Below are 27,333 nucleotides of genomic sequence, written 5' to 3'. Positions count from 1 at the left end.
TCTGTCTGTCTTGTATGCCGCCCACTCCCGGAGGACTCCGGGCGGCTCACAAAAGACAAGGGAAAGGGGGGAAACGAGACAAAGACAACATATTGTTGTTCTGCGATTCGTGCATTTATTCTCCTGTTAGTTTGTCCTATGTATGTTGCAGGGCAGATTTTGCATGGTATTTCATAGATTTCTTGGTTTTCTAGTTGGATTTTGTCTTTGGGGTTTCTTAAGATTTTGGCTAATTTGGGTCAGTGATGAAGGCTGTCTTGATATTGTGTTTGTGGAGAATTTTGCTGATTTTATCTGTGGTGCCTTTGATGTAAGGGAGGAGGGCGATGCTGTTGTCCTGTTCTGCGTCTCGATTCTTGGGGGGAGTCTCCCTTTGGATTAGGTTGGTAATTTTTTTTTTTTTTTTTTTTGGAATCCGTTGGAGATTTATACGTTTGTGAGAGTGTGTAATTCCGTTTTCAGGTAGTCTTTGTCAGCTATGCGTTTGGTTCTGGAGATGAGGGTCTTGGCTACAGAGTTAATCTGTGCAGGATGGTGATGGGAGAGGCCCTTCCCATTGCTTTCAGAGGCCCATCTATGAGACCCATCAGGCACAATTATGAGTGCCTTTAGAAGAACTGCCAATATGCTTCATACAGCTTTTAACTACAGCTTTCAAAATTTGTTTTAATCTTGAACTTTTGTACTTGCTATTAGATACATTGAGTTAGTCAGTGCAAACACAAAGAACAGGATAAAAATACATTAAATCAGTTTATTTTTATTCACCCATGTAGTGAATAAAGAAAAGTGCTGAAATGTTTTATTGAATCTTACAAGTATTTGAAAGCCAATATATATTACAGTGGAATTATTATTATTCAGCTTTTTATTTGAATTATACTTAACCAAAATGAATTGTTTACACTTACATTATTTTTGACAGCTATAAAATACAATCCTCTCCATCCCTCCCTCCCCACTTTCCATCTCCCACTCTAAAATGTTGATATCCATCAAGGCACCAAAGAAAAGGAAATTGTTCTTTCTATAGTTTCTAGTTAGTTGTATGATGTTTCATCTGGAAATATCATTAGAGTTCCTCTAGAAGTACTATGAGCAGTTGTAAAAGAGTCTTGATAATATATTATATATACTAAAGCAGTGTTTCTCAGCTTAGCAACTTTAAGGTGCATGGATTTCAACTCATAGAATTCTTCAGGTAGTATGGCTGGAAAATTCTGGGAGTTGAAATCCGTATATTTTAAAGTTGCCAGGGCTGTGAAACACCATTGTAGAGTAACACTTCTTGTGTCATAAGAGTCCACAATCTGTTTGCTTGCATAATATGAGGGTACTGTATATAAGCAAGTGATAGATTAACCCGGAGGTGGTATTCAGCCAGTTCGCACCAGTTTGCCCAAATTGGTGGCAGAAATTATGCCCAGTTCAGCGAACTGGTAGCAATGGCTGGCTAGCCATGCCCCCGAACCAATCCCCCTGTTGCCAGTTGCTCACCTTGCCCATCCGCTCATCGCTCGCTTGTGTTGCTTCTTTGCATACTGGCTCTCAAAGAGGCCGGCAGCTGGTCACAGGCCGCTGAAAAATCCACCAGTCAGCGAAAAAGCAGATCCTATTGCCACCATCTTCTTCGTGCACGCGTATCCCATTGCCTTGCAAGTCTGCCAGTATGCAAAGAGGCGGCAGGTGGGAGGCTTCTTTGCCAGCCAGCCACTTCCCAGCAGCGGTGGCTGGCTGGGGGGGGGGGGTGCCAAAAAATCCAGTCAGCTTGCCTTCTGGACTGGACCAGCCACCCTGAATGGTAAGCAACCAAAGAGGTGGGGGGGAGGAAATGGGGAAATGGGGTAACTAGTGAAGAGAGGGCCAGGGTAGATACCTAAAAATCCAAAAAAGGTCCCTACCTTTTCCTGTGGGTGTGGCTAGGTGAGGGGGCATGTGACTTAGTGGGAATGGGCATGAGTGATGTCACGTTAGTCACACCCACTCAGTCACATGGCACCCACCTAGCCATGCCCACCAAACTTGTAGTGAAAATTTTTGAATCTCACCACTGGATTAACCGCTAGATAAGAAACAAAAGCAGTAGTATTGAATTTTTTCTGAAGTCAGGAAAAATGGTATACATCTGGTTATCTCTGATCGTGGGGCCTTGGTCCAGATCGTTCAAAAAACAAGAAATCCTATTGAAATAAAACAAACATGATTTAGATGAACTCCAGATCATTCCTTGTTAGGAAGCAAGACTTTTTCAATCTTAATTTATAACAAGACTACCAAGAGATTTACCAGTAGGAAGCAAGCTCCAAGCACAAGGGTTTTCGTTTTAACCTCAAGATCCATTGGGAATTGGATTATGAAGTTGCTGGCATCTGATACAGCTTCTGTTGCCATTCCTTTCCATTTTCTGGTAATTTTTCCAATTGCTGATTTTTGATTTAAAGATTTTATCTGATTGTGAACAAGTAAAAAAAATATTCAAGAAAGTTACTTCAACTAGTTGTTTGTGTATTTCTTCATTTTGTAATATATAAGGATAAAAATGCACCATAGTCTTAAATGTGACATTTCAGAGAAATTAGAATTTGAATTCTATTGATACATAAAACATTAGCTATGAAGGTCTTATGAGAAGAGTTTGTGTGCAGCCTCACACATTGTGATTCATTTACTGACTTAAATATGATATTTTCACTTACAGTATGTATTAAATTTTCCCCTTCAGATTCAGTACAGGAATGTGAGATAATTTTGTAATAGTTATGACATCATTCTAAAAAAATTACTTTTAAGAGCATCCTCGTCAGAAATGCTAAATACATATCAGCTTAATAAACAATAACAACAAAGCATTGAGCACCATCCACCAATATGTCTTCTAAATTATTATCATGTTTTTCTCCAAGACTTCACATTGGGCATATAAAATCCTTGGCTACAAAGAAAAAAAAGAAAATAATGGGGAGGACTATATGCAGCAATCCTATTTCTGCTTTTATGAATAGGAAAAATCATAGGTTTATCAATATTTAAACTTATTATATTCCAACACTGAAGGGTGGCCAAAGACAGAGTTTAGAATGTCATCTTACCTCAAAAGGAACATCCCTAAAACGAACGTTGCATAAATTAGGTCCAACCAATTTCACAATGTTTTCTCCGGCCTCATTCTGGATAACAAATCTGGGTTTGCAGCAGTAACACTTCTGCTTAACATATCCAATGACTGTGCCTAGTGGTGCTTGAACCTCAAGCTTTAAGGGAAAAATACATGCACCAGAATTAGAAAAAAGAGCAGCATTTTGTCTCGCATTCAGACATGTTAACAGGAACTTTTACAATAGTTAGAATTGAAAGCACGTGGAAAAACAAGACAATGAATAATCAAAGGGAATTGTTAATAGGGAACAGAATATTATTTATTATTATTATTATTATTTATTTGTCTTGTATGCCGCCCACTCCCGAAGGACTCCGGGCGGCTCACAATAGACAAGGGAAAGGGGATGAATAGACAAAGACAAAGACAACACTTTAAAAACACAACATTCACAATTTCCATGGGGCTGGATGTTTCACAAGCCCCCCGGCCTGCTGGAGCAGCCAGGACTTGGTGGCTTTGCGGAAGGCTGGGAGGGTAGTAAGGGTCCGGATCTCCACGGGGAGGTCATTCCAGAGGGCTGGAGCTGCAACAGAGAAGGCTCTCCCCTGGGGGGTCGCCAGCCGACACTGGCTGGCAGATGGAATCCGGAGGAGACCTAACCTGTGAGATCTGATCGGTCTGAAGGAGGTAATCGGCAGGAGGCAGTCTCTCAGGTACCCAGGTCCGATGCCATGTAGGGCTTTATAGGTTACAACCAGCACCTTGAAGCGGATCCGGAGACTAATGGGTAGCCAGTGCAGCTCGCGGAGGATAGGTGTGATGTGGGTGTACCCACAATCGCTCGTGCAGCTGCATTCTGGACTAACTAAAGTCTTCGAACACTCTTTAAGGGCAGCCCGATGTAGAGCGTGTTACAATAATCCAGTCTTGGGGTCACAAGGGCGTGAGTGACTGTCTGAAGAGCCTCCCGATCCAGGTAGGGTCGCAACTGGTGCACCAGGCGAACCTGGGCAAAGGTCCCCCTGGTCACAGCCGACAAATGATGTTCTAAAGTCAGCTGAGGATCCAGGAGGACTCCCAAATTGCATATTTTTAATATGTTGTTTTTGGATTGTATGTCTCTGATTTTTGTTTTCTTTTTATGTTAGTATGAAGTTACAAGCAACAAGAGGTTGACTTGCTCAAAATCACTGAATGAATATCCTTATGTACACTAGTATATCTGGATTGCAAAACTCTTAACCACCACTAGATGACAATAAAGAGTTTGGTTTCCTCAACCTCTTTGTCTCTACCTAATACTCAAACAGTTTTTTGTAGCTTATATTCGATACCCCTAGGGTATGTATAAACCTGAGTCTCCCTAATATATTCCAGCATTTAACAGCTATACCATAGTAGCTCTTATAGAGGAGTTCAAGTTGCATGTAACTTGATATTCTAGTGACACGCAGAACTATTGAACAAAACAATCCAAATGAGCAGCAGGGTTGAGTTTACCTTTTGTAGGCAGCAAATACAAGGACAGCAGCAACAGACACAATGGAACTCCCTTGACACTTGTATGACCGGTTGGTTTGCACTGTCATAGAGTTTTATGGTAAATGATCTGAAAGTTCCGTAACGCTGGAGATTATAGTCATCATTTTCTTCAGCTGCAAAGTATACCCACTGCCCCATGGGATTTTTTATTTCATATTTATTACAAGTCTCATAACCACTTATCACTGAAAAACAAAAAGAAACACTGATAAGTTAAAGATCTGTGTCAAAGTCATATATTACTAAATGTGCAAGACAGTGCATCATAGGACAACAGTTTTGAACTAAGGTACCTCAAATGGGCTAATGCAGTGATGGCGAATTTATGGCACATGTATCACAGGTAGCACGTGAAGCCATTTGTCAGGGTACGTGACTGCATGTGTGTGCTGGCCAGCTGAGTTCACCCTTTTTTAAGGCCATTTTTCGCCCTCATCTGGCTCCAGAGGCTCTATAGGAGGGTGAAAAGAGCCCCCCCATCCCCCTGCTTTGCTTGGAAGGTCGTTTTGAGTGCTCTGAAGGCTTGAGGGACCTTTAGGAGGCTTCCCTGAAGCCTCTGGAGGGCAAAAAACCGCCCCTACGGGCAAACCAGAAGTTCGGGAATGGACTTCCGGTTTGCTCGGAGGGTGGTTTTGACTGCTCCGGAGGCTTCCAGAAAGCCTCCTGTAGGTCCATGAAGCCTCCGGAGGGCGGGGGAGGCTGTTTTTGCCCTCCCCAGGATCCTATAAAGCCTCTGGAGCCTGGGGAGGGCAAAAAAAAAAACATGCAAAAAAACCCTATAGTGCGTTCATTTGCACTGGGGGGAGGGTGCACGCATTGCGTTATGGGCGCAGCACGCCCACACATGACCCCCCCCCTGCACTCCCTCCACTTAAATGGTTCGCCATCGCCTGGCTAATGTATGGAATGCATCCAAAATGCATGAGAGAATGAAATTTGAGAAATTTCATCTTTGTGTTAATAGATGCATGCAGTAGCCCAAGAAAAAACAGAAATCTTCCATAACATACAATTAAAGCGTGTAACAACCTTGATGTATGAAAACAGATAGAAGACTATCAAAGCAGGTTCAATTGGGGAACCATAAGCATCCTAGAGCAACCTAAATCAAAGCATGCTGGAAGCTTGGCACTCACACAACTCAGCTAGCAACAGACTGATGGAGATAAATAACATTTACACAACATGCAAAAGAGAAATAATAAACATAAAAAGGAAACAAAAAACCTAGAACTGTTTTTCTTCCTTTTCATCAGCAATCAATACCCAGAAAAGCAGGGATTTATATCAACATCAACACCAACAAACAAACAGTAGACAACAGCCAATCAAGGAAATACCAAACACCAACTCTTATAGGGCAAGCCACTACATATAAACAGATAGAAAACCCTACTCCTTTCTTGCACTGAAAATGTTCCCTAATTGGGTAACAAAAACTCTGCAAGACAACAACCAAGCTCAGAGAGCACTAAGGACTCCCCAATTCAAGTCTGAATATTCTTTCCTAATAGACGTGACAAATAACTGGTTAATCACTGCAATAAGAAATGACAATAAATTCATCATCGTCAGGGGAAAAAGTGAAAGAATATGGAGAAGCATCTAACAATGTGTTGCCAGTGGGAGTGTCTGCACATCTACAAACACCTCCCCTGGTATTCACCAGATCTGCTACTCGATCTTTTTTTAAAAAAAAAACATATCAGTAATTTCATTTAAAAATCAGTAAACAGGAAATTGACATCCTTAAGCCCCTAGCATCAACTTTCATTACAAAAGAACGTTTGGATCACAATTGCCTAAAACAGTCTTAGAAAATAAATATGCTATGTGATATTTGTGCCTTCAAAAGAGAAAAAGCAAAGGTAAGATTAGATGATAAATACATTTTGAACAGTTAATGGGTCATAACTTTCCTAATTTATTTTATGGTAAGTGAAAGATTTGAGACCACCTGTCATTTTCACTCTAGATACTGTTTTCTCTAGATACTGTTTGGGTGAAACTTACAATATTGTGTCAATTTTCTTTGCTAAATTAAATGATTCATTTAAGTGTGATGTTTTATTGTCCTATATTGATTTGTCCTACTGTCATTCTTTATAAAATAGTAAATTGGAGCCAAACTGGCTAATCATAAAAAAGGAGAGCTATTTTTGTTCATAAAGGATGGTCAAATAAACCGGGATTTCTGTAAAGAAAAGATTATTTTCATTTCTTTCCCCTTGGAGTTTACAACTCATAGAAATAATATAAGAGCGGAAATCAACTCATGATTACTCTTGATTAAATTATATATCTAGAGCACCTTCTGTAAACCTTCTCTTTCTAAATAATCTTCAATATTCTCTTATGTCTTCTAATATTTATGGCGTGAAATGCTAAAGCAGAGGTTGGTTTTAAGCCAACATCAAAGTTGGGTTTTTAGTCTAACAATACCTGGAAGCCTTGTTTCCTTTATAACAGTAAGTTGCATTTCCAGATATTGTTGAAGTACAATCCCATCTTTTGGTGGTAATGTTGTCACTCTAGAATACACTTATACTTGAACCAAATTTATCTATTTAATGGAGTGCAATTATACAGGTGGGTACTTACCACTCTCCCGAATGGCTTTTGGTAATGGTTGAAGAGAATTGGACTTGAATTTTAATTCTGATGATTTTTAAATGTTAGTCTTTAGGCTACATTTTACAAACTACAAACTTCATTTTTTAATGGTTGGTTTAATAGTTGATCACTTTTTTAACCCATACCGTAAAATACAACATGAATACTGCCAAGCAGTGTGTTGCATGCAATTCACACTATATTAATCATCTTCCAGTAGGAAAAAATATGTGTAATAAATAGTCATGGTATATTAATATCAGTTGTAAACAACAAATCTTACAGCTCATGTATAGGGCTGAAAATGAATAAAAGTATTGTGGAATTTTCTTGATGTAGATTTGTGTGTACTAAACACATAATTAGCATTTTATATTATACACCATCTAAAATTTATAAAGTGGAAATACAAGATATTAAAATTTCAAAACACTCAATTATGTTTCTTGAATAATAACAAAATACATACTTTCCATGATCTCAAGCTGCTGGTCAATTATTACCTGATCCATCTGTTATAATGGTAAAAAAATACAATATTAAAAATGAAATGATTACAACTATTTCATTTTCAACAGCCACTGTTTTATCATAGCATATATGAAAAGATGCCTTTATATTTTTTATCTCTCTGTATTGAATAGATTTTCATTAAATACAAAAAATTGAATTTAGATTCAATAATAAATAATTAACATAAATATTCATTATAATTGATTATTAATAGGATTATTAATACATCTGTTTGATTCACTGTTCACTAGTGAATTTATTTAATCATTATTCAGTAGAATCACATTGATTCACGAAGGCTATAATAATGCAATAGAAATAAATACATTTTGTGGGCTTGTTGGAAATTTCCATATTTGCTTGCCAGGAACTAGAGAAAGTATAATCAAGTATAATTAGAGGCTATTAAATAGGGGAGAGAATTAGAATATTATAATTGTCTGTAAAAGGAGCATAGGAAAAACATACCTGGCTTAAATACTCTAATCCAGGTGGGCATTTGGGAGGAACTGGTGGAGCTGGCATCCAAACCACAGGTTCAGCTGTAGTGGAAGCACTGACAGCTTGGAGAGCTCCATAAGACAATGCATTAGGTTGAACTGCCAAGTTTCAAAAGAGCAAAGAGATCATAAGCAAATTCTGTTTTAACAAGCCAAGGATAACCAAACATTATAAATATATAAATATCTGCATTGGTTTATCAAATAAGAAACGTAATCTTCTATGTTATACAGTATGGTATTATGTAGATACATGGTTGGAGGTCATGAAAAATTTAGATAAACACTTTTTTGGATTTTAGTCACATTACTTTGCCTGCTCCCAACCTGTCCTGCATTCTTTTCTGGAATGTTTTAGGAAATCAGTGGTGTTTTGCATTGTTCATTTTGGTGGGATAGGAGAATTGGTAATTTACTTGAATATGTGTTGTCCAAATTTAACTCTCCTACATCCATCCAAATACTCTGCATTTTTGTAAACTTCAGTAAGCCATAAATTTTCAGTCTATCTGATGTTGCAGATGATTTGCCACCATTAAAAGTACTCTAACATTATCGAATGAACTACTAGATAAAATGTCACAAAATATAATTTCAACAATATGAGAAAAGGAAGATCCCATCTGAGGTCGCGTATGTTTTATTCTTAGAAGCAGAAATCCTGCCTTTTAACTTGGGGTTATTGGTGTGGGGGAAGAGAGGGGAGAGAGGTAAAGAATCCGCCTAGTCAATCTTGATTCCGAGTGATATCATAGATACCTACATTAGTTTTCTTGATAATAATGGTAAGCAGTTTTCCTTTGCCTTTTTGCAAGAAGTGTTTTCAACTTCCTAATGTAAACTACAGCTTTATTATTTCCTAAAATGTCCAAAACCATGAGCTATTGGAAGAAAAAAAATCTAGATTTGGCTTTAATGCTGAGGCATTGTGTCCAGTGTTGAAATTCATTTTTTTTTTACTATTGGTTCTGTGGGCATGGCGTGGTGGGCATGACAGGGGAAGCATACTGCAAAATCTCCCACTCCAGAACAAGGATACTGCAAAATCTCTATTTCTACCCCACTCTGGGGCTAGCCAGAGATGGCATTTGCCTGCTCTCCGAATTACTCAAAATTTACACTACCGGTTCTTCAGAACCTGTCAGAATCTGCTGGATTTCACCCCTGGTTGTGGCCTATTAAGAACGATTAAGAATTAAGGCCTTGTTGTCTTCCAATCGCCATTTCTGAAATTCAGCAGCCGTATGACCAATTTTTAAAGTTCTTTTAATAAAGCTGTGATGAAACTAGGGTACTTCATACTGGCATACCACTCTCATTTCCACTCTCAAAATCTTCAACAGGATTCCCAACCCTCTTGTCAAATGTGTAAATGAATCAGTGGACTTGTGCAACAAACGCTTTAATGCAGTGATCCCCAACCCCCGGTCCATGGACCGGTGCCGGGCTGTGGAGTACCTGGCACCGGGCCGCGCAGCGGCCGGGGGCCATGATCGCTGCAGCGGCCGGGGGCCATGATCGCTGCAGCGGCCGGGGGCCATAGTTTCTTTCTGTATGCAAATTAGGGCTAACTGGCACAAGGGGTGTTACTGGACCGCTGGTGGCACTCTGACGTCACCAGCGGCCCACCGCCCCCCTGTGTCCAGCGCCGCCCTTCTCATTCCTTTTCAGCGCTTCAGAGCTGGCCGATTCCTGAAAAAAACCTAAAAGCTCCTGCGCAGCTACGTAGGGCTAGCGTAGACAGCGCTAGTAGCGTAGCCTTGCGTAGGCGCAATTTGTGCTACGCTATCTACGCTAGCCATACTGAACTGCGCCTGCGCAAGGCTACACTACTAGCACTGGTCATCGACGCGCTCAGTGGGCCACGGTAAAATTATCAAAGGCTGACTGGTCCGCGGCGATAAAAAGGTTGGGGACCACTGCTTTAATGGACCAAGAAAGCTTCAGATGTCTCAACAACCTACCTGGCAATGTTGATGGAGATGTGTATTGAGGCAATCCAGATGCATGCTGGGGGATTCCAACTTGGACCTGGGTACCTGGATAACCTGGGACAACATATCCCTGGTCTGGATAACCTGGATACTCTGGAGGTGGCTCTGTAGGTAGAGGTTGCTTAGCTAGAAGAACAAGAAAAGTATTTAATCTAATGGATGGATGGATGAAATGCTTAATGTCAGTCTACTGCCATAGTTTTTCCCCCATAAGTGATAAAGCAAGTGGGTTTAGTTCCAGCAAAACCATTCTTAACATATATATGTATTTTCAATTTTCTACATGGGGCAATTTTTTAATAGATAATAAAAATAAAAAAAACCTACTGTAAAACTAAGTTTCTAACTAAAATTTCTCTATAGAACCCTTTGGTATAATGTAATATCTTCCACAACAGTTTAAATGATATAGGTCAAACTTCATAGTTTAACTAATAATTTAACTAAAGTGATTTCATTGATTTTAATGATATCCAAAGCAGTACATATTGTATTGAAGCATATGATGAGGACACTAAAGACAATCATTTCTTTACGGATGGAAACTACAACAGCACTGAAAAAGTGATTTATGACCAATTTTCACACCAATGACTGTTGCAGCATCCCCATGGTCACATGATCAAAATTAGGACACTTGGCAACTGATATGTATTTATGACAATTGCACTGTCCCAGGGACATGTGATCACTATCTGTAACCTTCCTGGGAGGTTTCCAACAAGCAAATCAATGGGGGAAGCCAGCTTTATTAAATAACTGCATTATTCACTTAACAACTGCACTGATTCACTTAACAAACTGGGGCAAGAGAAGTCACAAACTGGTGCAAAACTCACTTAACATCTATCTTGCTTAGTAACAGAAATTTTGGGTTCAATTGTTCCCATAGGTCGAGGGCTACTTGTAAAAGACAAAAAATGTGGAGGACAGATACACTGATGATTCACAAAGGAAATATTTACAATTTTTAAAGTAGTTAAATTTTACTCACATTCCATTTTTCTTGATTATGTCTTCAACTCGTTCTGGAAAAAAAAATGTGAAGGACAGATACATTGATGATTCACAAAGGAAATATTTCCAATTTTTAAAGTAGTTAAATTTTACTCACACTCCATTTTTGTTGATTATGTCTTCAACTCGTTCTGGAAAAAAAAAATGCTTCCAAGAACCAGTAGCAAAATCAAATGTTATATTTGACAAGACCATTTGTAATAAAGGCTGATTAACTCAATCCCGGTTGTCCCAAGCAAAGGGGGGGGGAGAGCTAAAGCAGTTATTGTGACATTAGTTAATACATCCTTGCAATTTAAATGTGTACCGCTGGCACCTTTCCAGCCATAGGTTGTAACTACATTACTCTTACTTAAACAGGTGGAGATTTTACTTTTTAATATCTATATTCCTCCACTTAATAAGAATAATGTGATTAACAAGATTTGGGACAGCATAGAAGATTTTATTCTTGGCTGTTCAGCCAAATTCCCCAAAGCTGAAATAATTATAGTGGGGGGAGCTTAAACGCTAGAATGAGACCAAGTGATCAAGCATTATTTAACCATTTTAAGATTCACTATGATGAAAATGTAACACGAGAATCTTTGCATTCCAGACAATTTAAAGACCCTAAAGCTAATCGGGCAGGTTTGTGTGTAAGACAAATGACTGTATGTTTGGATCTTTGTATGCTTAACGGGACAACTTTCCAGCAGAATATACTTATCGGGGAGCAGGAAGAAAATCCACAGTTGATTACTGGATAATATCATATGACCTCTTGAAGTTCTTACATAAGATTGAGGTAGACTCGCGACTGGAAAGCGATCATAATACAATACTCCTTACTCTCACATTGCACCAGAAATCTCTAAGGGCAGGCACAGCCTATCTACCCAGGTTAGAGATTCAAAATATCCAGGTAAAAATTAAATGGAACGAGAAAAACGCTAAGGAAATTACCAAATAGATGTTAGCCCCTGAAACCATAGAGCTACGTATATCTCTACTAAGAAATAAGTGTGGAGAATCTTACCTAGATGAGTTTGAATCCTTAATTTTAAATTTGAATTTAGTTACAGATCACTAGATCACTCCAAAAGATGGGTTTCAAAGAACAAAAAATGTTTCGATAGAGATTGTGTGCAACTAAAAAGGATATATAATATGGAATACAAAAGTAAAACTGCCCCCTTTGAGGATCACACTTACTACTTAAATCAGCTGAAAGCACTATATAAGAACCCTCTAAAAGAAAAGAATAGTGCGGCTCTGAAGGAGTCTGGGCATAGACTAATTACGGCAGTCAGGACAAAAAATACATCCCTTTTTGGGTATATCACCAGGGGATTGGGAAAATCTCCCCTACCCCCCAATAAATCAGGTTCCGATTCAACCCTGGGAAGAATATTTTAGGGAGCTTTATACAGATCCTGACTATGTAACCAAGGAGAGCTAAGCTAGTTTGGACGAAACTCCTTACTGGCCCCCTGTTACACCAAAAGAGATATCCTGGTTGATTTTAGCCCTAAATAAGGCACCGGGAGCTGATAATGTCCTGCCAGAAATAATCAAAAAGAACGCCAGTTGGTGGGCTCCACTTTTAGCATCACTGTTTTACATTTATAGATAAAACAGCCCATATGCCTAGAGATTGGGGAGTAGCAATTATCATAACAATTTATAAAAAAGGTAATAGAAATGACCCAGGCAATTATAAACCCATTAGTCTTCTAAGTGTTATTAGTAAACTGTATGCCAAACACCTAAATTATAAATTTCAAGATTGGCTAATTTCGGGGGGGGGGGATAATCAAAGATGAACAAGCTGGTTTTAGAGAAGGAAGCTCTAAGGTGGATCATATCTTGGTATGCCACCATTTAGTACAAAAATACACATATTAAAAAATCCTCTCTTTTTGTGGCCTTCCTTGATTTTAAGCAGGCCATTGGTTCAATATCCAGGATCACCTTCTGGGAGAAATTAAAATGCACCACTATCTATATCTTCCTCATTATAAAAATTGTATGCCAATTCCACCTTGAAAGTGAGGTGCAATCCCCAAGGGAGTTTAACCGGCCCAGTAAGGATACAAAAAGGGGTATGGCAGGGATGCATCCTGTCCCCCTCCCTCTTCAACTTCTATATTAATCCCGATTGATCTCTTACAGAACCCTGATTTCCATCCTCCTAACCTAGCACAACCCAAAGTGCCAATTCTCTTATATGCTGATGATGCCGCTATCATTTCACAAACCCCTGTTGGACTGAAGAGAGCAATTAGGGTAACACTTGGCTATTGCAGGCAAAACAAGCTGGTCCTTAACTTTGATAAATCAAAAAATTTAGTTTTTGCTAAAAGACCAAGTCAATACTCCTGGAAAATAGAAGGACATAGTTTGGAACAGCTTAGAACATTAAGATATTTGGGGTGGTTTTCTACTTTCAAGGGACATGGAAGGCACATCTGGATCTCACATTGCAAGTAGCCAATAGGTCCTCAAATGCAATTAAACATTTCTTTTATACAGGTGGAGGTCAGTTAGTACCTGCTGATTTAAATTTTTTTGAGGCCAAAACATTGGCACAAATTCTATATGGGCCACAAACAGGAATCCTTGCAAAGAAATACTTACTAGAAACCATACAAACCAAATTTCTGTGAGTCATTTTAGCTGCACCCAATGGAACTCCAAATGCCCAGTTAAGAATTGAGACAGGCATGCCTCAAATTCAGGTAAGAGCCTGGAAGATGATGATCATTCATTGGTTTAAAATGCATTTCTTTCCAGAGGGACTGTCCTCACTAATGTTGACTGACAATTTCCCCTCCCCCTGGAAACAGGCAATTGATCACAAGCTGGGCTCTTATGGGCTCTCACCAGTATTCTTAATGTCCCTAGGCTTTGATCAAGCAAAGCAAGTAGTAATTAATAGAATGGAGTTCCAAGAAGAACTAAATAGGTTGCATCTCCACAGTAGGGACAGAATCAAACAGGGTGTGTGGGAATCAGCAAGATATCTAAATGACCTGATCTTCTCAAAACAAAGAATAGCTTTCTTCAGAGCCAGATGTAACATTCTTTCTTCAGCACTCCTCCAGGGCAGGTATAAGAGAACACCTATTGCAGAATGGTTTTGTATATGTGGTAAAGGAGAAGTGAAAGATAATTCACATGTTCTATTACACTATACAGAGCTTGTAGAGCTTGCACATATTCTCCCCTTATTAGAGAGATTGCCGGGGGGGGAGGGGGGGGGCAGACAATTTTTATCTAGGCTTTCTCCTCCAGGACACAAACTCGGCTACCACATATGCAGTGGCAAAGTTCTGTGCTGTTGCAATGTCCGCAAGAAAAAAAATGGTTATAGAAGTATAGTTAATTATCTTGTACCAATTATTTGGACATATCTCTAACAATTCTGCGCCACTGTATTTACTCCCATACTTATCGGCTTTGCATCCAGGTAAACCAGGGAGTGACCTGAACAATCTGAGAACATATATGTTATTTTCCACTTTTAATGTCAATACTTTTTAATTATATCTTAATGTTAGTACTTTTTAACATATTAACATATTGTAAAAACTAATGTGTATTGCTGGTCTTTGACTGTAATAAAGATTTATACTATGCTATATTTGATTATGTCTTCAACTCATTCTGGAAAAAAAAATATAAATGCTTCCAAGAACCAGTAGCAAAATCAAATGTTATATTTGGAAGACCATTTGTAATAAAGGCTGATTCTACTCAGATGGCTTTTTACCTTATTTAGTTGTACTGAGCTCCCTTTTAAAAAACATTGGAACAAAGAACTTCTAAGCTTGCACAAATATAACATTCAACTGCCACTCCTTAAATCACTGTAAAACGTCTGTAAAGAATATGCAACTGCTTTAATTCTGTGTTTGTGTAAGTTCCAACTCACTTCCTCAAAGTCATTTTCAGGAATGCGCAGAGCTATTCTTCAATTTTGGTTCATACACCATGAAGTATAAACATGTCCATTTTCTACATTATAAGGAGCAGTACATTTCCCCTCCATGTGTATAGGTGGCATTGCATTTAGAACCTAACGATGATCTGAGCTTAACTGCATATGCTGATGCAAGTTTTGCTACAGATGTGTCTACACGGAAATCCACATCAGGGTTTGTTGTATTCCTGGGAAAAGCACTAATTGGATGGCGGTCTATTAGACAAAACATTTAAGTCTATCAACTATGGAGGCTGAATTTTCATGTCTGTCATTATTATGTACAGATTTGGTTTGCTATAAACAACGCCTACTTGATATGGGGATTCATATACCAGAGCTTATTGTTGTTTATGAAGACAATAAAGCAGCAATTCAGATGGCATCCAATTTTGCTGTAAAAACTAGGTCAAAACACACTGATATAAGATATCTGAATGTACGGCAAAGTGTGAATAGTAAATTAGTTTCACTGGAGTATTGTATGTCTGAAGATAACATTTTACTAAGGCCCAAGGTAATATAAAACATAAACGTTGTTGCGAGGAATACAGATTAAGATTGTAAGATTTATATATTGTCACATATCTTTTTATCTTATTTAGCAGTATTGAACTCCCTTTAAAAAACATTGGAACAAAGAACTTCAAAGATTGCACAAATACAACATTCAACTGCCACTCCTTAAAGCACTCTTTAAAACTTCTGAAAAGAATATGCAGCTGCTTTAATTCTGTGTTTGTGTAAGTTCCAACTCACTTCCTCAAGGTCATTTTCAGGAATGTGCAGAACTATTCTTCAATTTTGGTTCATACCATGAAGTATAAACATGTGAATTTTCTACATTATAAGGAGCAGCACATTTCCCCCCATGTGTACAGTATATCACAGAAGTGAGTACACCCTCATATTTTGTAAATATTTAAGTATATCTTTTCATGTGACAACACTGAAGAAAAGTATGAGTATATAGCTTGTATAACAGTGTAAATGTGCTGTCCCCGCAAAATAACGCAACACACAGCCATTAATGTCTAAACTGTTGACAACAAAAGTGAGCCCATCCCTAAGTGATAATGTACAAATATGGGCCAAAGTGTCAATATTTTGTGTGTCCACCATTATTTGGTGGACACACAAAATGGTGGATGTTAGAGACCTTACACACTTCTGTGATATACTGTAAAGGGAAAGGGAAAGGTTCCCCTCACACATATGTGCTAGTCATTCCCAATTCTAGGAGGTGGTGCTCATCTCCATTTCAAAGTCGAAGAGCCAGTGCTGCCCGAAGACATCTTTGTGGCAATGTTTCCTCTAATTTTTTTTCAGTGTGAGCAGAAAAGTATAGTGTTTGAGCAGCATATTTTCATGCCTGAGCACCTGAATTTTTTTCACAGATGTCACCTAAGACAACAACGAAATCATTATTATTTGAAATTCAAAGTTATGTTTATTCAAGGTACCCGCTTAATTAAAAGTGTTATATAATATCAGTATCACTTAACAACGCTTCTGCTTAGCAACCAAAATGTTGGATCAGAAAGTCTGGCATTTGAAGCAAGCAAATCTTAAAGCTGTTGTTACAAGACCCTCGCACCCCTAACCCTTTAGAAAAAAACCCGCAGGGATCTTCAAACTTGACAGCTTTAAAACTTGTGGACTTCAACTCCCAGAATTCCTCCTCCAGTCACGTTGGCTCAGAAACTCTGGCATTGAAGCATGCAAGTTTTACCATCTGAAAAGCAGAATCAGGATTTCCTAACCACTCAAATAATAAGCAAGCTATATTAGGCAATCCTTCCCACTGTACATTTTAAAATCATAACAAATTCCACTTAATTCACTTATCTGCAAGAATCCTCCTAATCAAAAAGGGGCCAGTTGCTTACAGGGAAGCCACTGGATCTCCTCTCCCTTGCCCAGCCCTGCAGAAGCTAAAATGTTTTTATTGACTTGCAACAGCCATAAGCATTATAGAATGAGGGATGAAACCTTTCTGGGCCAACCAGTCACTGGATTACAAACTTCCTGTTCCTTATTTACTTTCCTGTGGTCAGGTGGAGAATTTCATTTAGAGAAGAAAGGGAAGAACCCTTTCTGGCCCACTTTCTGTAGCTCCTAGTAGCTGCATCTCTTGCTAAGCTTTGACAGAAATCACTGCGCGGCAGTTAGAAACTGCTGTGTGGGGTTTTCTTGCCACGTGCGCGTCTGCGCAGCCGCGCACCTTAGAGGGAACAGTGCTCTGTGTTCATGTGGCCAGCAAGACTAAATGCCAAAGACACATGGAACGCTGTTCCCTTCCTATTTTTCTACTTGCATTTTTACATGCTTTTCAATGGCTAGGTTGACAGAAGCTGGGGCAAGTAATGGGAGCTCATTCTGTTACATGGCTCTAGGGATTCAAACCATCAAACTGCCGACCTTTCTGATCAACAAGCTCAGCATCTTAACCACTGAGCCACCGCATCCCTATGTGATATACTGTATACTTCACTAATTTCTAACCACAATAGTAGATCATGCTATATTATAATTTTCCAGTTTTATAAATTCACACACATTTTCTGGATTTGCATATTGATTTTCAAACATCAGTGGCTAACTTCTTACAACTACAGACAAAAAAACAGCCAAAGAAAAGTCAAAGTCATAACTTAGTAGAATGCTTTGGCAATGATAATTCATGCTTGGATCATTACTCATTGGCATACTGTAACTTGCTCTCCATGGGAGTGTCTCTGAAGCCAATCCAAATATCTATCTGAAGTGGCCCTTTTTTCATTCATTTACTTGTGACATAAGCTTATTTTGGGGGGGGAAATATTTGATATCATTCCTTGGTGAGAGCGGATAGACTTGATAATTCAGCATTAATTTGTATGACCATGTGTCATGCCCTTTTCCTAGAATTTTGCAAATCTTTCCCAAGTGAAATTAATGGGAGATTTAATAATGAGACTTTCACCAAGGTATATGACCTGAAGGTGTCACTAGGCTCTTGGATGAGTAGTAATGATCATTTGCCTGGCATGTTTTTCCCTGGGTGGAAAGCACTGTATTCCTAATTTCTTTATATAAATTTGAGAGGAGATGAAGGTTTTATTGTGAATTAAAAATTTTTAGACGTCAGCTCTCATAGTCATTAAAATTGAATTAATTAACATTCAGATAAGCTTAATCTCTAGGGCTGTTTCATAGTGGAATATCAGCAATAAAAGATCAAAGTTGTTAAGTAAATCACTGTAATTTAAGTTAGTAACGTCGTTGTTAAGTGAATCTGACTTCCCCATTGACTTTGGCTTATCAGAGGGTTGGAAACGGGGATTACATGACCGTGACCCACTGCAAACGTCAAAAATAAGAAACCAATTGTCCAGCATCCACATGTAAATCACATGACCATGGGGATGCTGCAATGGTCATAAGTCACATTTTCAGTGCCGTTGTAACTTTGAATAGTCACAAAATGAACTGTTGTAAGCCAAGGACCACCAAACTCCTCCATGCTTTGTTAGGAGGAAATTGGGAGAATAAGAAGTTATCCTATCTCTTCAATATTATTCTATTTCAGTCTATATTTCTCTTCTACACAGTTTCCTTTTAAACACTTTTATTTCTGAGGTGGATCAGTGGCTAAGACACTGAGATTGTTGATCAGAAAAGAGGGCAGTTCAGTGGTTCAAATCCCTGCACCACAGAGTGAGTTCCCGTTACTTGTTCCAGCTTCTGTCAACCTAGCAGTTCGAAAGCACGTAAAAATGCAAGTAGAAAAATAGAAAACACCTTTGCTGGGAACAGCGTTCCACGCACCTGCAGCATTTAATCATGGTGGTCACATGTGACCATGGAGATGTCTTCAGACAGCGCTGGCTCTTCGGCTTTGAAATGGAGATGAGCACCACCCCCTAGAGTCGGGAAAGATTACCACATATGTGCGAGGGAAACCTTTACCTTTTACCTCAATTTTGTCAATAAAGCTTTGCACTAACTCAATAAGAGTTAAGTCTAGTATTAAAGAGAAATTCTGATACACTTCTGGCATAAAGCTGTCAGTGTGTCATAAAAGGGTCATGGGGCAAGAATGATAGGCAGTAATTCTCCAAAAGGTGGGAGGCATCTGCTATTAGATGTTTTCAATGATTCCTTTCCCAGGATAGGGGTTTCTGGAAGCATTAGAACTAAAACTCCCACACAAGTTAGAAATGAACCAGTTTGTTTATAAGAACTCGTACAGCAATTTTGCAGAACATGCAAGTCTTAAATGTTGCTATCTAGTTTAGTAGCTGAGGAATCATATAATCCTCTTCAGGTTCAATGCATTGTTCAAAAGAGTTAATTCAGTAAACCAAGGTGTGGCTAACCATACAAAGGCATGGTGACAAATTAAATGGGAATGCTATCCAGCATCTAGATAATACTCAAAAGACCATTTCTTAAAGACTTCAGTTGTGAGTCAACAAAAGAACAATGAAAAGATGTTCAGTCTGCAATAGCTACTCTAATAGTGTAAGGCTGAATAAACTTTTGGTGATCGTGTACTGCACTTTTTTTGGGGGTGGCTGAATATTTTACACCACAACTACAGGAAGTTGGACATTGTCCACTTGGTATTGGTTTTCTCAGAACTGCAATCCAAGACATCCAGAGGCACTAGCTACCTCTCCTTTACTCAGTTTTATCAGTTTAGTTTTTATTTTATTTTATTTTATTTTATTTATTCATTTGATTTGCCAATCATTTACAAGCTCTTAGGTACAAGAATAAACATGAATATGAATGAAATGGGTGCGAATAAATGGGGACAGTAGGACAGGGACGGTAGAGAATGGTGCACTCATGCACACCCCTTACAGACCTTTTAGGAATGGGTGAAGTCAGTTTAAGGTTAAAGTTATGGGGATTTGAATATGTAAAAACAGACCTAAAAAGTTCTAGCCCTGAGGAAAATCAGTTCAAAAGCTAATAATTCAGTGCCATTTATAAGGCAAGCAAAACATAAAGTTCTAGTTTATTAATCTGCACATCCCATTGCAAAATTATAAGGGAAAATGTGATTAATTCATTCCATGAATTGCATCAGCCTGAGATGCATAAAAGGACACCACCACCACATCCCCCAGAAGCAGCAAGTCCTTCCGTAATCCATTCACGATAATTGCAAAAGGTGGAACTGAGGCTGAACAGATCAAATACAGACCAGTTATTTTTTTTTCCCTTCACGAAGTTCCTCACCAGGCAACTTTTTCTCTTTTCAAAACAACCCACACTCCAAAAACCCTTTCCCCCAGCCTTACAGAGCCAACGATTCCGTACACGCTGTTTCATTTAAATACTCATCATCTTCATCAGATGAAACACGCGCTGAGACTGACGGATGCTGCCTCTTCTCTCCCCGCCCCCCTCTTCAAAATCCCTGGAGATACACAGGCCACCCATCGTCGCTGAAAATAAAACTCCGCGGCTACAACGTGGGTATTGTTGTTTTTTGTTTCTGTAGCCTGGGGTGGAGGGAAAAAGTGACTCACGAATTTAAGACAAATAGAAGCGTCTCAGGATAATCTTGCAGGCTCCAACCTGGGTCGGAACCGGAGCTTTAGTCTTCCGAGCTTTCGGAAACGTGCTGGAGCCCATCCTAGCAGAATGAGAGAAGTTCCCTAAGGATGGGCTCCAGCACGAGTCCAAAAGCTCGGAAGATTAAACCTGTGACCGATAGGAAGTGGCTGGATGAGCCCTTTCAATACGCTGGTTTCAAGCGCTCCGCCTCTGGAAGCGAAAATAAAGATTTATTAGACAGAACTATAAATAGTAAACGGGACACTAATAAACGTCAGTGCTATTACTACTTCCTCTCATTCGCATTTTAGAGGAAGAAACCGGTTTTATTAATCCTCCTAGCTAAGATTTTTCGATATGACAGTGACTCTGCGCGCCCGGCAAGTCCAAAAGGAAGAGGAAACTTATGTTTCGAAAACAAGTAACAATCCAGGTTACATGCTGAGATAGTTTCGGCCGCAGGTATTCAACGGAAGGGGAGCCTTACCTTGGGAATTCAGGCTTGACTTCGGCTTCGTTTCTTTACTGCTTAAAATGCTTCACTGGACGAGAGACTGAAACCGCTTTTGTTTTTCACTGATAGAGAACAAGGAGGAGCAGAGAAAGGGCGGGGACCAGGAAACCAGATTTAAAAAGGACGAAAAGATACGGAAACACAACGAAGGACTCTTGTTGTGACAAGAATATGACTTTCGGAAGTGTTGTCCACCTGTGGATGGTTACCTTCGCGTCCTACAAAGGGTCCTCCTTTTCTTCTACTTCCGGTATTCCTGGACAGACGGAAATGCTTCGGTTCTCAAATTAGGCATAGGGCATTTTGAAGACAAGGCAGCTGTTGTTTATGGAAAGTTATACAATGCTCGGGTCATGCCCTGATTTCTTTCTTCATTACAGTACATGATTGGACAATCCAGGATTGAGTTTTGTTTAATGAAACATTAGTTATCTTCATATTCTTTGTTACATAATTTGGGATTTCCTATTAAGACATGAGTAACCTTTAAAAAAAAAAAAAAAGGATGTGGTGGCTTAGTGACTAAGATGCTGAGTTTGTTGATCAGAAAGGTTGGCCCTGAAGCCTCAGGAGGGTTTAAACCGGCGTAGGAGCATGCCGGAAGTCCGTTCCCGAACTTCTGGTTTGCCCATAAGGCTGGTTTTTGGGGTTCCAAAGGGCCTGGGTGGGGAGGCTGTTTTCGCCCTCCCCAGGTTCCTATAAAGTCTCAGCGGCATTCGATACCATCGACCATGGTATCCTTCTGCGGCGGTTGCGAGAGTTGGGGGTGGGAGGCACCGTTCTTCGGTGGTTCTCCTCCTACCCCTTCGACAGGTCGCAGTCGGTGTTGGTTGGAGGGCAGAGGTCGACCCCTAGGCCCCTTAATTATGGGGTGCCACAGTGGTCAGTCCTGTCCCCCCTCCTGTTTAACATCTACATGAAGCCGCTGGGTGAAATCATCCGATGGCACGGGATAAAATATCACCAGTATGCGGACGATACTCAGTTGTATCTGTCCGCCCAGTGCCAGCTCAGTGAAGCGGTTGACGTGATGTGTCAGTGCCTGGAGGATGTTAGGGTCTGGATGGGGGTAAACAAACTGGCTCTCAATCCTGACAAGACTGAGTGGCTTGTGTTTTTCCCTCCCAAAAATTGGCCATGTATTCCAACTCTCAGGCTGGGGGGTGAAATTATACGCCCCTCAGACAGGGTTCACAATTTGGGAGTCCTCCTGGACCCACAGCTGACTTTAGATCACCATTTGTCGGCTGTGACCAGGGGGGCATTTGCCCAGGTCCTCCTGGTGCACCAATTGCGTCCCTCCCTGAACCGGGAGGCTCTCACAACAGTCACTCACACCCTTGTGACCTCAAGACTGGACTACTGCAATGCGCTCTACATGGGGCAGCCCTTGAAGAGTGTTTGGAGACTTCAGCTTGTCCAGAATGCAGCCGCGTGAGCAATCGTGGGTGCGCCTCGGTACACCCACGTTACATCTATCCTCCACGAGCTGCACTGGCTGCCTATTGGCCTCCAGATACGCTTCAAGGTGCTAGTCGTCACTTATAAAGCCCTACATGGTATTGGACCTGAGTACTTGAGAGACCGCCTTCTGCCAATCACCTCCCATAGACCCATTAGATCCCACAGATTAGGCCTCCTCCGAATTCCATCTGCCGGCCAATGCCGACTGTTGACCACCCGGAGGAGGGCCTTCTCTGTGGCTGCTCCGGCCCTCTGGAACGATCTCCCCATGGAGATTCGGACCGTCGCCATTCTGCAGGCTTTCCGTAAAGCCGTTAAGACCTGGCTGTTCCAGCAGGTCTGGGGCTGTTGAGTTCCACCCCCACTCGAATTGGTTGTGCCTGTTGTGACTTTTTAAATTGTTTTGTATTGCTGTTTGTCTCTCTTTTTACTCTTTTTGTATTTGTGCCCCTTCCCTCCTGGTTTGTCAGCCGCCCTGAGTCCCTTCGGGAATAGGGCAGCATACAAGTTGAATAAACCACTAAACCACTAAACCACTCAGGAGCCTGGGGAAAGTGAAAAAAGCATGCAAAAAATGGGGTGGTGGTGGCGCTTGACATGCGCACATGCACACTTGGGGGGTCATGCATTGCATTATATATGCAGCTTGCCCGCGCACGATTCCCCCCTGCACTCCCCCTGCTTATGGCATGTGAGCCAAAAAAGGTTCATCATCGCTGGCATAGAAGGCTTGCTTGTAGCCCATGTCTTCTGTGAAATTGAATTTTAGCAGAATTAATGAAAATTAGGGTGAGATTTTAAAAGGGAAGTGTATATACATCTTTTAAATAAGCAAATAATATGGTTTTTGTGATATTTTTATTGCTAAAGGCTGCTAGTTTCACATCACATCTCCACATCATCATGCTGTGTAATATTCTGTGCAAACTAACTGGTAACGTGACAGAAAATACCATTTATTGTTGATCTGTAGATTGACAGATATGATATGACCCAGGAAATCTTGTGGGGAAAAAAATTGAAGCAGTTCTTAAAAGGAGTATTCCTTGGGATAGGTTAGTGCCTTCTGCAGGTTGAAGTAATTACACTTTTGATAGCTTCCAAGGTAAAAGTAAAGGTAAAGGTTCCCTTTGCACATATATGCTAGCCATTCCCGACTCTAGGGGGTGGTGCTCATCTCTGTTTCAAAGCCGAACAGCCAGCACTGTCTGAAGACGCCTCCATGGTCATGTGGCCGGCATGACTGAATGCCGAAGGCACACAGAATGCTGTTATCTTGATACAGCATGGGTTGCACAGGTAAACCCACCAGTGGCTGGCCAGGTTAGGTGGTCTTAATAGAATGGACCTTATAGATTCATTTTAGTTTGGCCTTTTACTCCAGTGCCCTGGAGTCCCAAAGTTGACTTTTAACTTCCTCATATTACAAATAGGGCTGAACAGTGTGGCAAGACTCTGTAAAGGAGGGGCACAGGAAGCCAGACGTGGGGGGAGAGATAGAACAGAGAAGTTGCAGAAAACTGTTGGTATGAATATCTGCTTTTGTATTTTTCCAAGATGTACTTCCCTGTTCTGAACAGGGATTTTTACGTTTTGTATGAATACGCCTCTTTAAACACCCTCTGATTGACGAAGTTTGATTAAAGGTATAAAATCACTGCCCTGGGCGTAGCCAGGGCAGTTCAGATGTTGGTGTGTGAACACGCTGAACTCGATGCATCCAATAAACCTATTTCTCTTCCTTCGTGGTCTCAAGTCCTGATCTTTCGTAAGTAGATTACAAACCACAATCTGCTGCAACAATCTTACCACCAAAGGTGGTCCCTATTTTTCTATTTGCATTTTTACATGTTTTGGAATGACCTGGTTGGCAGAAGTTGGAACAAGTCACAGGAGTGGAGTCCATTATGCGGTGCTAGGGATTCGAACCATTGAACTGCCAACCTTTCTGATTGACAAGCTCAGCGTCTTAGCCACTGAGCCACCACGTCCCCAGCTTACAAAGGAAGTCTTATTTATTTATTATGATGTGACAGCAGAGAATAATCCTTGTGACAACATATCTGTAATATTGCAACATGTTGTATTTCATGAGAGAAATATACAGTAACTTATTTAGAGAGGAATGGAATAATCTTCAAATGTGTAACTAATTTTTTTTGTAGTCAAGGCTTCAACAAAGAGCCAGTCTTTGAGGATAAATGTAATTTTTTTTCAGATGAAATTAAAAGCCACAATAATCAGAATTTTCTTGCTTTGATTGTTAGTTGGTGCAAATTGTGACTATCTCATAATTTTATTTAAAAATCAATCTCATATATATTATTGTAAACTGTGACCTTTATAGTGGCTAATTCTGCTGGGCCCTGTACAGTAAATTGGCTTATGCTTTCTAAACATCCAAAATTAAAACTATGAAAAATAAATTTATTCATATTATATTTATTAACTAGAAGGATACTCTAACAATAAACAATTGAGAAGGTAATTGGTAACAAATAATATTTAATGCCTTTAACAACAGTATTTAATCCTGAAGGACATTTGATGGTCACACAAGTTGTTTCAACTCCATTGGGAGATGATATAACTCCAAGATTGTTAGAGTATGCAAAAAATGTATTAAGGATAAGAAAAATATAGGTTTACATGTCCCTATCTGCATTTTTTCTGAGTGATTTTAGCTATTGACAGAGAAAAAGACAATATTTACAAAACATGGAACTTTCCATCTGCTCTACAGGCATTTCTGTCCTGAAGCAAAAATTGTGCTAGAACAGGTGGCAGAGGTACTAACTCACTCACTTAAAATTGGAAGAGCCCATAAATCTGTAAATAAATAATAACAAATAAAATATGTGGGAGCAAGAGATTGTCAATAGTAACAAAAGACAATGAGATAATGAAAGGAAGAAAAATTTTGATTAAGCAACAGAGTTTTCCTACTAGTCTGAACAGGAGTTGCCAAAGGGTTAATTATTTTCCAGATTTCCTTTGGTTACCAAGGAGAGACATTTAGAAGATAGGTTATTAAGAAGCATAATGCACATTACTTTAATAATGGAATGCTCCAGGATTTAATCACAGGTCTGATAACATTAAGTTAGGTAACTACATTTTCCTTACAATGTTTTATCCAGTCAAATTGTGGATACAATTTAGAGGGAGAGTGTGTAGTCCATAAAATAATCTAGATTGAATTTTAGTGTCCAGAGCAAAATTATGGTATTATTTCTTTAATTCAATTGATATTCTTTAATATCAATTCTTGCTAGTCTCTACTTTCATTTATTAGAATGATTAGTAATTAGTAAGACTAATTATTGTACATGGTAGGCATTATTTATATTGATGGTCTTTTAATTCTTAAGGAGCAATTCGTCTTTTGCTAACATTGTTCTTGAAACCAGAAACTTACCAATGATGCAGTTATTTAACCAAGTGAATCCTGCTAGTATGTTCACGACATTAGCATGGATGCAAGTATAGGTGACAAAACTAGAAATCCAGGTGTCTAGTATTTCAAAATTGGAAAAGTTGTTGTCATATCGTGGAGCTGACACCCTCCCTCCTTCTGTCTTATACAATTGGGACTGAAATTCTGTTCGTAGGTCATTGCATCTGTAAGTTGAGGCACCCATATGACCGGATGTGATTTTCTGATATTTTCTGTGACAGTTAAGCAAGTCACTACAATTAGGTAAATCATGCAGTTGTTAAGTGAACTCATTATTCCAAGTGGGTGTTTTTCTGCTGGAAATTGGCAAAAATTTCAGTCATGTGGTACTGCAACTGGTCATAAGCATGAGCTGGTTGCCAATCACCCAAAGGGTGGTCCTGTGACTATAGTAGAGGCAATATTTTACAATGGCCAGAAGTGTTTATGGACAATAGAGCACCCTTTCAAAGCCCTCATAATTCCCAGCAGTCCTATAATAACTGGTTATAAGTTAAAGACTCCCTGTAGTAAAAATATTGGTTTTATGTCAAAGGCAGAAATATTTCCTTCTATTTTGTTGTTTATTAGTCCATTATTTTCAGGTTGATATAGGGATAGCAATAGCAATAGCAGTTAGACTTATATACCACTTCATAGGGCTTTCAGCCCTCTCTAAGCAGTTTACAGAGTCAGCATATCGCCCCCAACAACAATCCGGGTCCTCATTTTACCCACCTCGGAAGGATGGAAGGCTGAGTCAACCCTGAGCCGGTGAGATTTGAACAGCCGAACTGCAGAACTGCAGTCAGCTGAAGTAGCCTGCAGTGCTGCATTTAACCACTGCGCCACCTCGGCTCCGAGGATCTGATCTGATCTAGATCACTGTTTTGTAAATGTTTTGCTCTCAGGACCCCTTCCCATGTTTGAAAATTTTGGAAACCCACAAAAGATATTTTCACTGCACTGGTAAGGCTCAGTTGAATGGACTGTGAATAGTTTTATATAACCATGATACAAAAAAAATATGTTGAGATTCTAGAAAGAGTGCAGATAAGATTAGGGGACTGAAGGATAAAACATACAATGAACTGTTGCAAGAATTGGATACTGTATGACTACT

General features: G+C 39.7%; 2 protein-coding genes across 3 annotated transcripts in view; both read right to left on the bottom strand.

Moving 5' to 3' along the window:
- The window catches only part of LOC106549224 (phospholipid scramblase 1), a 43,699-nt gene extending 22,368 nt beyond the window's left edge, over positions 1–21,331 (bottom strand). The window contains exon 1 of one of the 2 annotated variants that reach the window (XM_087725413.1): positions 21,284–21,331. The gene's annotated coding sequence lies outside the window, so the exon portion shown is untranslated. Of the gene's footprint in view, positions 1–20,768; positions 20,889–21,283 lie in introns of those variants that run through there. The other variant, XM_087725417.1, reaches the window with a different exon arrangement.
- LOC106549246 (phospholipid scramblase 1-like) lies at positions 741–21,389 on the bottom strand. The gene is made up of 9 exons (XM_087725411.1): positions 21,284–21,389; positions 11,257–11,290; positions 10,233–10,388; positions 8,237–8,367; positions 7,725–7,767; positions 4,601–4,827; positions 3,090–3,251; positions 2,287–2,448; positions 741–2,180 (listed from the first exon to the last, which is right to left on the bottom strand). Exons 2-9 carry the CDS (start codon positions 11,261–11,263, stop codon positions 2,130–2,132), a joined length of 939 nt encoding a protein of 312 aa, XP_087581537.1. The 5' UTR covers positions 11,264–11,290; positions 21,284–21,389; the 3' UTR covers positions 741–2,129.
- Between the last annotated feature and the right edge of the window lie 5,944 nt (positions 21,390–27,333).

This window comes from Thamnophis sirtalis, unplaced genomic scaffold (genome assembly GCF_051295495.1).
Source record: "Thamnophis sirtalis isolate CommonGarterSnake01/CBP01778 unplaced genomic scaffold, rThaSir2_p1.2 scaffold_11, whole genome shotgun sequence".
In the NCBI taxonomy this organism is placed as follows: domain Eukaryota; kingdom Metazoa; phylum Chordata; class Lepidosauria; order Squamata; family Natricidae; genus Thamnophis; species Thamnophis sirtalis.
This window is presented reverse-complemented; position numbering and strand designations above follow the sequence as displayed.

Coding starts and splice junctions, on each gene's coding strand:
- LOC106549246 (XM_087725411.1), bottom strand. Junction 3,252..4,600: donor GTATTTGCTGCCTACAAAAG/GTAAACTCAACC, acceptor TTTCCCTTAAAG/CTTGAGGTTCAAGCACCACT. Junction 2,181..2,286: donor TTGGAGCTTGCTTCCTACTG/GTAAATCTCTTG, acceptor TTATTTCAATAG/GATTTCTTGTTTTTTGAACG.